At 41.5% G+C, this 12,781-nt stretch overlaps 1 protein-coding gene across 1 annotated transcript in view; it reads right to left on the bottom strand.

Annotated features, from left to right (window-relative positions):
- Positions 1-1,417: 1,417 nt before the first annotated feature.
- Positions 1,418-12,781, bottom strand: part of skap1 (src kinase associated phosphoprotein 1) — a 32,273-nt gene continuing 20,909 nt past the window's right edge. Inside the window, exons 11-14 of the mRNA XM_074663979.1 lie at positions 10,660-10,713; positions 10,409-10,518; positions 2,655-2,757; positions 1,418-2,314 (exon numbers count right to left, since the gene is read on the bottom strand). Of these exons, the coding sequence (XP_074520080.1) occupies positions 2,665-2,757; positions 10,409-10,518; positions 10,660-10,713 (257 nt within the window). The 3' untranslated portion in view covers positions 1,418-2,314; positions 2,655-2,664. The remainder of the gene's footprint in view (positions 2,315-2,654; positions 2,758-10,408; positions 10,519-10,659; positions 10,714-12,781) is intronic.

The raw sequence follows: 12,781 nt of genomic DNA, 5'->3' as shown, positions 1-12,781 counted from the left end.
TATGTCTAATTTTCTCCTGTCAGCCGTAATGAAAAGTATTACAATTTAATTATTTATGACACGAGGCTAAAGACAAATCGATTGGAAATCTTCCAAAGTTGAGTCTCATTTTGTGCCATTTTGGATATTTGCTTCTTTATGTAGCAGTGAAACAAAAGAGTGGCAGTTTTTGCACCAAAGGCAAAATTTCAAAAACCTTTTTGTTCGATCACAGATAGAGAAACCAAAATCCTTTCAGAAAGCACGCGAACATGTGAGAAATGTTTTCAGACAGACTTTAAAACCTGATCTAAAGTCACAGAAACATGTCACAGATCATATTCCCCATCCTGTAGAAGGATCGCTTGAATTTCCGTCAACCACTGAATCTCAATAAATCAAGACAGAATAAAAAGCGATGGGGTAAAATTCTGGTGTCAAACTCGGTGAGCAGGATTTTTTTCTTTTAATTAGAACAAAAAGGAATTCATTTAAGTTTCAGCTGAAATAGAGAAGAAACACTGACTGTTTCAGTTTTGTGATCTGATTGTTTTCTTGTATGTTTTTACTTGAGTTTTTGTTAAATAAACACAACTACCTTAAAAACAGCTCCCTGTGTTCAGGGGAAAACATGGTTTACATGCAGAGAGTTTAACCACTGTGGTATCAGACTATTATAAAACAATGATGAACTGTTTTAAAGGTTATTTATCTCCTGTTTGGTGAATTTCTTCTTCACTTTAACGATCCCTCTCTGATCTTTTACAGCCTGGGTTTAACTAAGCTTTGAACAGATTTGGTCAGATTCCTGCAGTTTTATCTCCACATTATTTTCTCCTCAAACTGCTGCAGCTGTTTGTGTTTTTCATTCATTTCATGTTTTTCAAAAAGGGAGCCGGGGTTTACGGTGCCTCTGCAGACAGAAATGAGCCTCGTCAGTCATCCTGTTACATCAGTGTCATGGGATTGTTGGTGGATTGTATCGCGCTGAGGTTGGCTTTTGCTATTCACTGTAAATGAGTTGCTGTGGTTATTTTTCAGAATTTTCAGATGTGTGGTCTCCTTCTGCAGAGACCTCTGTTTTATAACATGGATCTACAAGGGCAGAGATAACAACCTGAGTGACTGTGTCCATGTAAATACACAAACTATGATGTAACTTTCAAATAAATAGTTTCTTTTGTCTTTAAATGTTACCTCTGTGACTATTTCTGTGGGGCTGTTGCACTCATGCATCTCAAAAGCATCAAAATATAATAAATCTTGAATATTTTTGCCTTTAGAGACATATTTTATTGACCTAGACATCATAATTATATTATTTATGGTATATCAGAGTGATGGCTAATCATAGGTTCACAATCTTAAATAACAGATAATAAATAAAAACACTTTTGATAATGTTTTATTATTATTTTTTTTTTTTAAATGTACAGTTCATGTTTTAACAAACACTAAATAGGAAACTGAATGGAGAAATCCTGCCACCTAGTGGCTAACATAAAACCACAAGTTTAATAACCACAAAAAGCATTTTAACAGCAGTAGAGAAGTTTTTCTTCAGGATTTTTGTGTTACATTTCAAACATAACGAAGTTTAAAATGTAATAAACATGATATAGAAAATGTGCTGGTCTGAATGAGGTATAAGCCTAAAAATTAGTTAAATTGTGAATAATGAAGAATCACAATTCTTGAGTTATGCATTTAAAAAAAGGGGTCGTGTGTAAATTAATCATTTTTGCCGTCAGTATTTTAAACCATGAAAAATAAAATTACTTGCCATTATGTATCGCTTTCCCTTTCCCTTTAATAAATCCCACTTTTTAAAGGTTTATTTCAAAGTTGGAAAAAAAAACAAAAAAAAAAAAACGATATACATTTTTCTCATTTTGATCCTAAATTTGTACATTCATCAAAAAATAATTAATCAACTTTCACAACACCTGAGGCTTAAACTATTTTCAGCAATTATGTAGTTGCCAGTTATTTCTTTTATAGTTTATTCAAATCAACAATTTGTGTATTCCCTTTTATTTAAATTTATTTCTTTTTAGAAGTTAATGACAAAACCTACATTCATTGAATTATGATGGAGAACAGGGATGAAATCATTTGATTTAAAAAGTCCTCGTGACTTAAAGATTAATTAAATTGAAGTGTCCATTTTTCCGTCAGTTGACCGACTGATGATGAAGAACAGTTTTCTCCTAAACTAACTGAGTATGTCAGCAATATACCCACAGAGTTTGACTTTGACAGTAATGTTCAAATAGTAAAAAAGGTGTAACAGGCTTTGGTGTGAAATGGATGGCAGGTTGTTCAGGCAGCAGCTCTGCAGAAGAAGAAAACACAGTCATGGAAACAAGCATTAATAATTCAGTATTCATTTTAAGCTGTGCCTATCTAACTGTATTAGGGAATCATTTTCTTAAATAGGACAACTGACGCTGTAATCATGCTTTTGTTGCACATATTTATCCTCACCCATTGCCCATTGCAGCGTTCAGATTGCTTAATGCAGTACTTCTTCCAGCCAGCAGATGCCATAAATGGCAGGTCAACGACTGAATCCTACCTCAATGGCACTCTGGATGAGTACCAGGGGGACCGTTTCTGTGTATTAGGCCACAGTAATGGTCCATAATGCTGATGATAAGAGAGTGCTGCGGTACCTGTTGGAGCTCACAGGATGTAGGCAGGGTGCAGGAAGTCCTTGGGGACAATACCCACGGTGCCATTCAGCTCGCCGACCCACCAGCCGTGAATGTTGTACTCCTGGACCCAAAATGAAGAAATAAACAACAGTGAGTCTCCGGGGCTTTGAGTACAAGTAAACCAAGCAGAATTAAGCACCAATCTCACATTTTTATTTGATTTGAGTGTACCGTTTGTCTCTTAAAACAGCCATTGCAATGATTTGAACTGCAGTTACACGTGGCCCTGATCTCTCGCAGTGGCCACTAAAATACTAAGGTTAAAACACTCCGGTGCTGAAGAGCAAAGGAAACAAGGAGAGTCAAGATCCCACCCACAGGACCGTGATGTACAATTTTCCTTTGATGTCGGGGTGCCGTCGCCTCAAGGATTTTCAAACCGGTAAACAAGACTATCGAGACAGTGATCGCTGAAATTAAAACAGCTTTTTTTAAACGTTAGGAGGCAATAAGAACAGCTGCACATTCCCGCGGACTCATTATACGAAAACCCCTGTATGAAAGGAAACAGGCTCAGCCGCTTTCATTTAGACAATGTAAAACAATACTGATCATTGTTCATTCAATTATATTTTCTTTTCCAGAAGGTGGTCGAACAGAAAAAGAAAATTATGCTTTGAAAACTCTTGGGGGTATTCAGATAGAGAATTTAATGTAGTAATTTAATAAAAAGAAAAAACCAAATGCATTTCTTGTTTTTGTTAAATGCATCTGTTTTTGTTGACACACAAAAATATAAATTTGAGATTGCTATTTGTTTCATCATGTTTATTTACGAAGGATTCCCCGTGAGGTTTTTTTTTTTTTTACATGTTTCAATGCAAAATAAATAATCATTAATTGTAATTTTGACTGACTGTACAAAAAAGAAATTGCCGGCTTCAGAAAAAAAGGTAAGAAGTAATTTGCAAGAAGACTGAAAATGTTCCAAATCAAAGCTGAAACAAAAAGTTAAAATATAACCCACTCATTTTTATTTTTTTTAATAAATCCTTTCCATATTATCTGTACTTTCCCCTCTGGAGGAATACAATCTTACTAATTTGAGAGATTCGGTTCGATATATTTGTATGTTTCAGAGTTATGATCTAAATTTTATAACTCAGTTTTCTGTGTTAGAAGTATTTGAGCTACTTGTGGCACGCAAACAAAAGGACGATGATCTGATCACAGCAGCCGAGCTCTAACTAAATCTGTAGTAGATCAATATCTGGCCGGAGACCAGAGGGGCGTTAAAGCCAGCCGGCCGTCATTTTTCTGCCCTGATGGAAGTCTCCTCTGTTCTCTGGCAGAATGAGAACGGCTGTGTGAGCGTTTGATCTCTGAGGAGAAGATGAAACACTCACCTACACACGAGGACAGAGTAACATAAAAGCACAGAAATTCAGACGTATGCGCATTAAAGTGATGTTTCTCTCTTTGATTACAAAACACTTTTTAGATAAGAATCAGAATTAACTCGTAGTCTTTCAGTGTCTACGTTAAAAAACGCTCTCACCCTGACATGACGGATCACATTTTGTCAAAGGTTCCTCTTATCATCCAGACCTGACACCCCTCTCAATCTGGAGGAATGAGGCCTGCAGCTAATGAGCAGCGTTTGGACAGCGAGGATGAATGAAACGCTTAGAAAGTGATAAACCACAAGACTCAAGTGTTCCTACAGCACAAACAGGTACCCACAATAAGCTGATTGTCCATCCAGGCCTCATCGTTCTCGTCTACGAACCTCTCTGACAGCTCTGACTGGGAGGCTTCAGTATGCTTGGCTCTCTGACAGACTCTGACTGGCCATCCAGTGTGTGTTTGAGCTCGTAACGTGGAGGAAAGTTAGGTCTGAAACGGCCTTTTTATGCTCCCCACAAGACTGTGGAGGGAGAAGCCCGGTCGTGGTGAGCTGGCTCTGGTTCCCCAATTTGTGGTATCGTGAACCGAGGAGGAGAAGAGGGGAGACAGACGGACGGGGGGAGGCATCGCAGAGAGGGAGCGAAACAGTTTTTCTCTCCCTTGGGGGCGTCGCAGCACTATTCCACCAACCGTAGTGACAGAGAGTTTTATTTATCTCCGCGGCCCATCTGTGCAGTCGGTCTCAAATTCTCCCTGAGAAAGGTCTTTTGGATTATCAGCGCCGCCATTTTAATACAACTGCTACATCACAGAGTGGGCGCCAATGGCGGTGGAAGTCTGTCAGGCGTGCAGAGTCCATCTTCCTCATACTTGAAACGGGTTCATCCAGAGTACACCTGCTGTAATAGGGACATTCCAAGAGGCGGGGAGAGTAAATTATCCAAATGACAAAAACTATGCTAACTCCTCAACGTCCTCTTCCGTCTGTTTGTTTCCCCTTTTTGTCTTAACGTTGATTTGTCATCATCTGTGCTGGGAAATGCTAAGTTTGGTGCAGAGCTGAGGCGTGTTTGGCTCACTGTGGCTCCTTCAATGAGAGGACAAGTTGTTCAGTATTCATCTGAAGTTGAGAATGTTCTCGTAAAAACACTCTGGGGACAAAAACTAAGCAGCTCAGGGTGGCACGCTACTGGGAAATATCAAGATTTGTCTCACTGACAAGAAGCAGCAGAACACATGGTGTGAGGGGTGACAGGATAGCAGAGTGTGTATCTGCTGCATCCTGGATGCAGATCAAATGGACTCTGTGTGGGGGCAGAGGGAGGTAAATGTGTGTGTGTATGTGTGTGTGGAGGAGAGGGGGTGTAAACAGCGCCGTGTCGTGGCGGCTGCACCACGGTGACTCGCTGACCTCCCGGTGACTCCTCCGCTGAGAGAACGAGGGGGAATAGGCATGGGCGGGGCTGGCACTGAGAGTGGGTTGCCATGACAACACCTGCAGTGTACCGGCGCGATCGTTTATTTACCACTCAGGGGGCTGGCTAATGGTGGCATTCTGATAGGCCCATCGCTCATGTCCCGCGACCGGAGGACGGATTGACAGCTACCCGAGCCTGAAGCGAGGAGAAGGTGAGTCGAGGTTGGTTTGGCGTGCTGAAAGACAACGAGGTGTGGAAGCACGCCGCCATCATGCACCCAAACATCATGCATCCAAACAAAACACTGCTTTAATTTACTCTCCTTTAAAATCAAGGATGCTTTCCAAAGGAAAAGATCCTGTGTGTGTTCCTTTTTTCCTTCCTCATCTAGTTTCCACACACACTCTCCCAGATGCAGCACACACTCACACACAATCCCAAATGCATACAAACTAGGGGGAGTGCTAATAAGCCTGACACATGAGGCATCTTTCCTCGGCCACCAGCTGACTGAGGCAGGCCTTGGGCGTGATGGAGCGCAGGAAGTCTCTCATTGCCCTGCCGCTGAACCCGCCGCCTGGGTGTTACAATCTCTCTCCCTCCTTCCCCATCTCCAACCCCCTCCCTCCTTTCCTCCTTTTCCTCTCTTTCCATCTCTCCTGTAGCAGCCTCTCCACTTGCATCCTCTCTTGTTTTTTTCTCATTCTCCTCTCATCAGGTACACTGCAGCTCTCTCTGCAGTTTGAACAAGTGGTTCCTCTAACAAAGAAACATGGACACCTCAAACACAATCTGTAACCTGCTATCAGGTTGGCCAACTCTGCTCTCTGCTAACGAGTTACCTGTTATTACCTGAACCTGCGGTGTGAGAAACAGCTCTTTTTTGTTCTTGTTGCAGAGATTTCACACCCCAAAAAACAGTCTTGTTCAAATCCACCCGGAAATATTGATGATAATCCTGCACGACCAGAGATGGAAATGGCTACTTAGTGTCCGTTTGTCCAAGTGGGCTTTTAATTAAATCAGGGAATTGGCTTCAAATTGGAAACATGACAGAGCATGAGAACGTTTGAGAATATCTCAGGGACGATGAGATTTAATAAAAAGAAAACCTTCCCTGCTCTGTTCTAATGCACGCCTGGGATTACAGATAGCTCCTTAACTTAATAGCAATTTAAAGTGGATTTGTGTATGCCACTGAGTGTCTGTAATGATGGCTGTTTACGCCGCCCCTCATTTATAATAATTAAGCAGAATGGATTGGGGGTGGGTTGCTCGGACGCGGTTCTGGGCTATTGGCTTGGGCTGAATAATGACCTACTGTAGTTGACCGGAGGATGACCGCTGCCTCCTGCATGACCCCGAACCCCAGACTCACCCCCTGCTACTTTGTGTGGTAAATAGGATGTCTTGCCTGTCTATAGCGTCTTGGTGTCTATGGCCACAATAGCAGCCAGGGGTCTTTAAATGGGTGTGTGACAGAGAAAAGGAGAAAGGAGAGGGGGGACAGGGTTCACACAAAAGAATAAAGGGATCCTCGCTCTTTGTCTCTCTTGCTTGACTTTTCCCATCTGATTGTTTGCCCACTTTTCCTTTTCTTCAGCTGCATTCAGCTGCTGTGACCTGTGGGAAGCAGGCCAAACCATCTTGTTAAACTGAGCAGAAGCCTGTTATAACCCTAAAGTAAAACTAGCGCAGGTAGCCCGGGTAGACCTCAGGAAGGACAATCAACCACACACAACACTCAGAATTTCTTCCTTTTATTTTTGTGGCTTTACTTTTATTTTTACGAGGTCGTAAATCACGGCAGTAAATCTATACGTCTGTAAATCAGCTTTTGGTGTTTGTATAAGCTGTCATAAAACAAATCTGTCCTCCTAAAGAAACCACCACAAGGTGTCAGTGGTGTCCATGTTGTTATTGTCATGTCTCTAACTAGCAGCTTTGGCCAAATGTGATATGACGCTCTGCTTTAGGAGAAGCACCCGATTGGTTGGCTCCTCTCCCTCTCTCTGGGTTTTGGTTGGACACTGGATGGAGGAGGAGAGGTGAGCAGGGTGATGGAGAGAAAGAGGAAGAGGTGGCAGCAGCAGCGCTTGCCAGAGTTTTAAGGACCCTGGACGGGTTTGTGCCATAAATCTCTTCCCACTCCATCCCGCCGTTCTCCATGAGTGCCTGTGGGAATACAGGAATGTGACAGCTGACCTGTAGAGCCCATGTCTTTTGATTCTGGATACATAAATTAGAGGGCAAGAATGCAGGACAACCTTATGGTGTGGTGTGGGATGTGGCCGACAAAGTGTACAGGCATTACACGTGTCAGGGGGAAGTGAAACAATCGCTTTAAGCTGCTGTGATAAATTAACTCGATACCGCAACAACACATTGTAAATCCTGTGACAAATACCTCCTCGCATGATCCGGGATATGATGAACTGGAAATGTGTGCGAAACATCTCAACAACTCAAATCGAGTTAAAAATCTGAGCGTGTGATCCTGCAAAAAACACAGAGCCCTCCGGTATTTGTCACCACACACTAAAATGTCAGAGCAGAGCCATAATGCGCATTAGAAAAATGCAAGCTCTCAGAAATGAAATGCCAGAGCAAAACTCTGGAGATGGATTTCACGGCATGTTTGTACCTCATGTATCAGCAAGCTGAGCATCGCCGTCGAGCTCTGCGGAAAGCAAGTTAGGCATCGCTGAAACGGGTGGCAGAGGCGCACTACGAGATTAATTCCCTTGAACTAATGGGATTCATATGAGTGGTGAGGTTCTTAATTTATTTACTTTGTCAGCGATACACAGATAAACACACACCCACCCACACACACACACACACAAAAAGTAACACACAAATACAGTAAAAATGCCCCCACTTTACAGTAAGTGAGAGATCAATAATGATGGATGAGGGCCTTTTATACAATCGGCATGTTCTCCTCAGTTCACAGCCATATGACACCACGCCTGTGGCTATCCCATTCTGCACTTCAGCAGTCAATCACATCCCAGCTTTAAAAATAACAGTTTGTTAGCACCATTGATTTAGCACTTAGAGCGTGTCCTTATTACCTTGTAATTATGGTCAGTGTTGACATAACAGCACAGACAACCAGGCCTCCCACCCTCTAAGAAAATTTATGGGCCCTGGTTTTATTACGGCCATTTCATGTGTCTGGGTCCCCAGTTAAGCGACAGACTTGAGTTCTAGCCAAGGGCCCGTATTTCACTCATCGAGGTCAGGGTTCTCAGGAATCCCCCGTAAAACTGAACGCTGGCGTTTACACACAGAAGACACAGGAAAGCCCTCCCCAAGGGGCTCATTATAATAAACAGCCGATTACAGCCAATAATCCAAATAATGCTATTCAGGAGGGGAATGTGAGGCTTTTAGGACCTCAAATGGGACACGGGTGGAGTCGCGCTGTCACACAAAACCAAACACAAGGAAGCCGTTCAGAGATCACCTCTTAATAATTTACAACCAGCCCCTCACTCTGAATCCATTAGTTAGGATCCTCTCTGGTAGTCTGTCAGGATGTTTTGACTTTAGCACACTGCTTGACAAAACAAGAATAATCTGTGTTATTAAGACCGCAAGATAGTACAACCAAGTCTTCTTCCAAACTGGACTTTGTTTGCTTTCCAAGTCTTCAGTGAGGCAGTAATGTGATCCGTACAGTGAGAAGTGAAACGGGAGGCAGGGCTGGGGCGGATCTGTAGCACAGAGCCAGGTCCCCTTTGTTTCCTCAAGTACGCTGCCTTTGTCATCCTCGCGTGAAAAATGAACATGGCTGTTTTGACATTTTCCCCTATCAACCAGCACGCACAGACAGAGGAGGCTGGCATCTCATTAATCTGCCACTGCCAAGAGAAGCTCAATTAAAAGTCCATCTTGTGTGAAGAGCATATTTCACCTGTGCAATATCTACTCTTATAAACCAGAGGCTCTCCTTCATCACCCTTTATTTGTCCAAAGCTTAAAACTCCACTCTTTTTATGAACTATAACAGTGAGAACATTAACATTTCTGCGCTATGGCTGCATATTACAAATAATTAAAATTCAGTGGCTCCAGCTGCTGATTAAAGATGCAAGAAATCATGATGTTGAACACATCATTTCTCAATCTCCACCACATAATTACTTAGAAAACAGCTGAATATAAGGCAGTTTCTCCCTCTCTCTGCTCTTCAGACAATTTAGCCTAAACACAGAACATGATGATTCAATTTCAAACCATCCAATAGCAACAGTCAGGGAACAAGTCCCTGAACGCTGCTGAGTAAAAGTGCCCAAATTACAAGCCATTGATTTCCAGTAGGGTGGCTTTTCACTGGTAGATACTCTGCATGTAACTACACGATGGCCATAAAACACGAGGAAATAGATTGAGGGAAAAGAGCTGAGATGCAGGATGGTTTCACCTGCAGTTTATGTCAAACAGAAAAGAAGAGCTTCGCATGGCTGCCTACTCAATTAACCCCTGTGATAGAGGCTCTATAATGAACAACAGCACCATAACGCAGCGCCCGAATGGCACTTCACCCTAGTGGCCCCGGAAAAAGACAATGCCACTGTTGGTGCTTCACTGCTGTATCGACGTACAAGCGCTCACTAACAGAAGGGTTTAGATGTTGGGGATATCAGCATGTGCAGGAAGTAAATGAGGACAAAGTGATTACTGGAGTTGATGTTGTTTAACCCTTAAATAATTGCGCATTGTACACATTTACATCACATTGAACTCATTTCAAACAAGTGAAATTGCTCCCGTAATTGTGTCAACGAGTCCAGGGTGCAGTCAGAGATGGCTCCCGTTAGAGATGAATGACAGAACAGTTATCCTCCATTCAGCTGACTGAGGGACGGGTGTCCAGAAACACCAAAAGGAGCAAATTCAACCTCTTTTTTGTTAAATGTTGCTGATGGTAACACAGACCTTGCTGACGATATAAATGAGATCTCCTCTCTGGAAGGCCAGCTCGTCCGGCTCGTCCGCCTGGCAGTCCCATAATCCCTGGTAGTAGTTAGCGTAATCTGATGACCCAGCTGAGAGGAAATGCAGAGCATGGATTTAAACAAAAGAACTAGACAATGTTCTCTTTTCAACATAAGGCAAAGACCATCAAAGCAAACTATTAAGCTGCAGATGTTTTCATTACTAGTAGAAGACTGTAATGAGGTTCTGACCTGATTTGTTGCTCTTATCGCTGATCTCATCTGTTGGGTCTTGGAAATCCTCTTCTAAATGAAGAAAACACAACAAAACGATATTTGTTAATTAAAATGAATCCATGTCTTACTTAATGATCAACAGCAGGGAGCATTTGTTACTAAATACCACTCCCAAACAAGGTTATAATAGTTAACTAAAACAAAACTAAAACAAAAACAAAAATCTAAAATACATTGCAGTTAACTCAAACTAATAAAAACTAGAAAAGAAAACAAAAATGATAAATAAACTAAAACTGTATCTTGTGTTCTCAAAAATACCTGAAACTAACTAAAGTTATAGAGAAAATGCCCTTAGTTTTAGTTTCTGACATTGTTAATAGCCTTTAGGATTTAAATTAATTGGACACATTTTTCCAACCAATTTTAGACAGTTTTCGGCAGTTGTCAGCGCCGTACGGCACCATCATAGCGACGTACTGGGACGAGCTTGTTTACTGCACTGACTGCGCTGTGCTGCCACGAAACGTAGTGGAGCAATGAATCAGAGCATCTGTAATATTTTAATTGCATGTAAGTCTGACTTTAATTGTTTTTTAGTCTGTCTTTCTTGTTAGGGTCCAAGTTTCTAAAGATTTAAGCCCATATTATATTGTTTTATATAGTTTATGTTTGTATTATTCTTATGTTATTTAGGTTAACATTATTTTTTATATAATTTATGTTTATATTTTTTATATTAAGTTAATATTATTTTTTTGTGATGAAGGCAGCAGCCGACAGTTCAGTATCAGCATTAACTGAGCAGTGAGCACTTTGTTGGACTGGGAAAATACAGTATTACAAAATATTTACTCTGACCTTTTTCAATCCTGCACCTGGTTAATAAGGTATGAAAAACTAAAACTAAACTGAAACTAAACTAAAACTAAGCCTAGTTTCAAAAATCAAAACTAAATAAAAACTAGAATGCCCGCTCTAAAACTAATTAAAACTAAACTGTAATGGGGAAAAAAATTCAAAACCAACTAAAACTAAACTATAATGACAAATCCAAAACTATTACAACCTTGCTCCCGAAACATGAGTAAAAAATTAAATAAAAAAGCATTACCTACTGTGTGTCTCATTTAAGCAAGGACTCATTTATTCTTATTCATCACGGGACAAATGTGCACCGAAAACGGTTAATGAAAACATATCAAACACATCATGAGTCAGTCCCTGATCAATCTGCACATGTCAAAAGACGTCTATTTCTCTCTAACTCTTCAATCAAAGTCGATTTGTTTAAATGCTTCCGTGAGAAAAGAAGGAAAAGTTTTAAAAAGGAGGTTGTCTTTAAGGCGCTCGGGGGAGGCGGACGTGTCATTGACTGTGGGGCGTGGCACCCGGTGGTCTGAGAGGTGACACAGTGATATGCCTGCCCTCTGTCTCCCACATCCATCCTTTACAGAGGCAGGCTGACAGCCCCACCACAACCCCGCAACACTATCCACCTTCCAGCACAACCTGCGCCTCTGCTTCCAGGAAGACTGGGACACGCACACACACACACACAAACACACACTGTACACTGTATATCCAGATGCATATCAATTTGTGTTTGAGGGCAGAAAATGTGTTTATGTTAAAGCTCTTTGTACTTTCTCTTTCTCAGACAGACACTTGCACAAACATGTTTTTGATTGCATTTTTAAGACATGAAAGCTGCATTTCCTTTAAACAAGGATTTAAAAATCCAGGTTATATATTTTGATAAATAAACTCCTAAAATGTCAAATGGTTGCAGTCACTGATCAGCAAAACATAAAGCATTAAAAGGGATTTAAACTTTATTTGCAGACGGTTTGTTCAGCCGTATTCTGCTGCCGCACAGTGGAGCATCTTTCAGCCGGGAGGCCGCTGCTATGGGCCAACGGTTTCTATATCAAAGTGATTTAATTTTCCAGTCAATAAAATCACTCATCAGCACCAGAGCCAATACCACCATAGCTCTGCAATCTGCCCACATCCGAGCCATGTTTGGAGTTTTGCTCTGACAAAACGGTGGGAGCTCATCGGAGAGAGAGTGATGCCTCACTCCTGCTCGACATTTCTCCTCTTGTTTTCGGTGAATCTGATGAGGCTGCAACAT

Source organism: Halichoeres trimaculatus, unplaced genomic scaffold, assembly GCF_033239565.1.
Source record: "Halichoeres trimaculatus isolate MK-OKI-2021-1 unplaced genomic scaffold, fHalTri1.1 fHalTri1_scaffold_23, whole genome shotgun sequence".
NCBI classification, from domain to species: Eukaryota; Metazoa; Chordata; class Actinopteri; order Labriformes; family Labridae; genus Halichoeres; species Halichoeres trimaculatus.
Note: the sequence above shows the minus strand (reverse complement) of the source record. Positions and strands in the feature narration are given on the sequence as shown.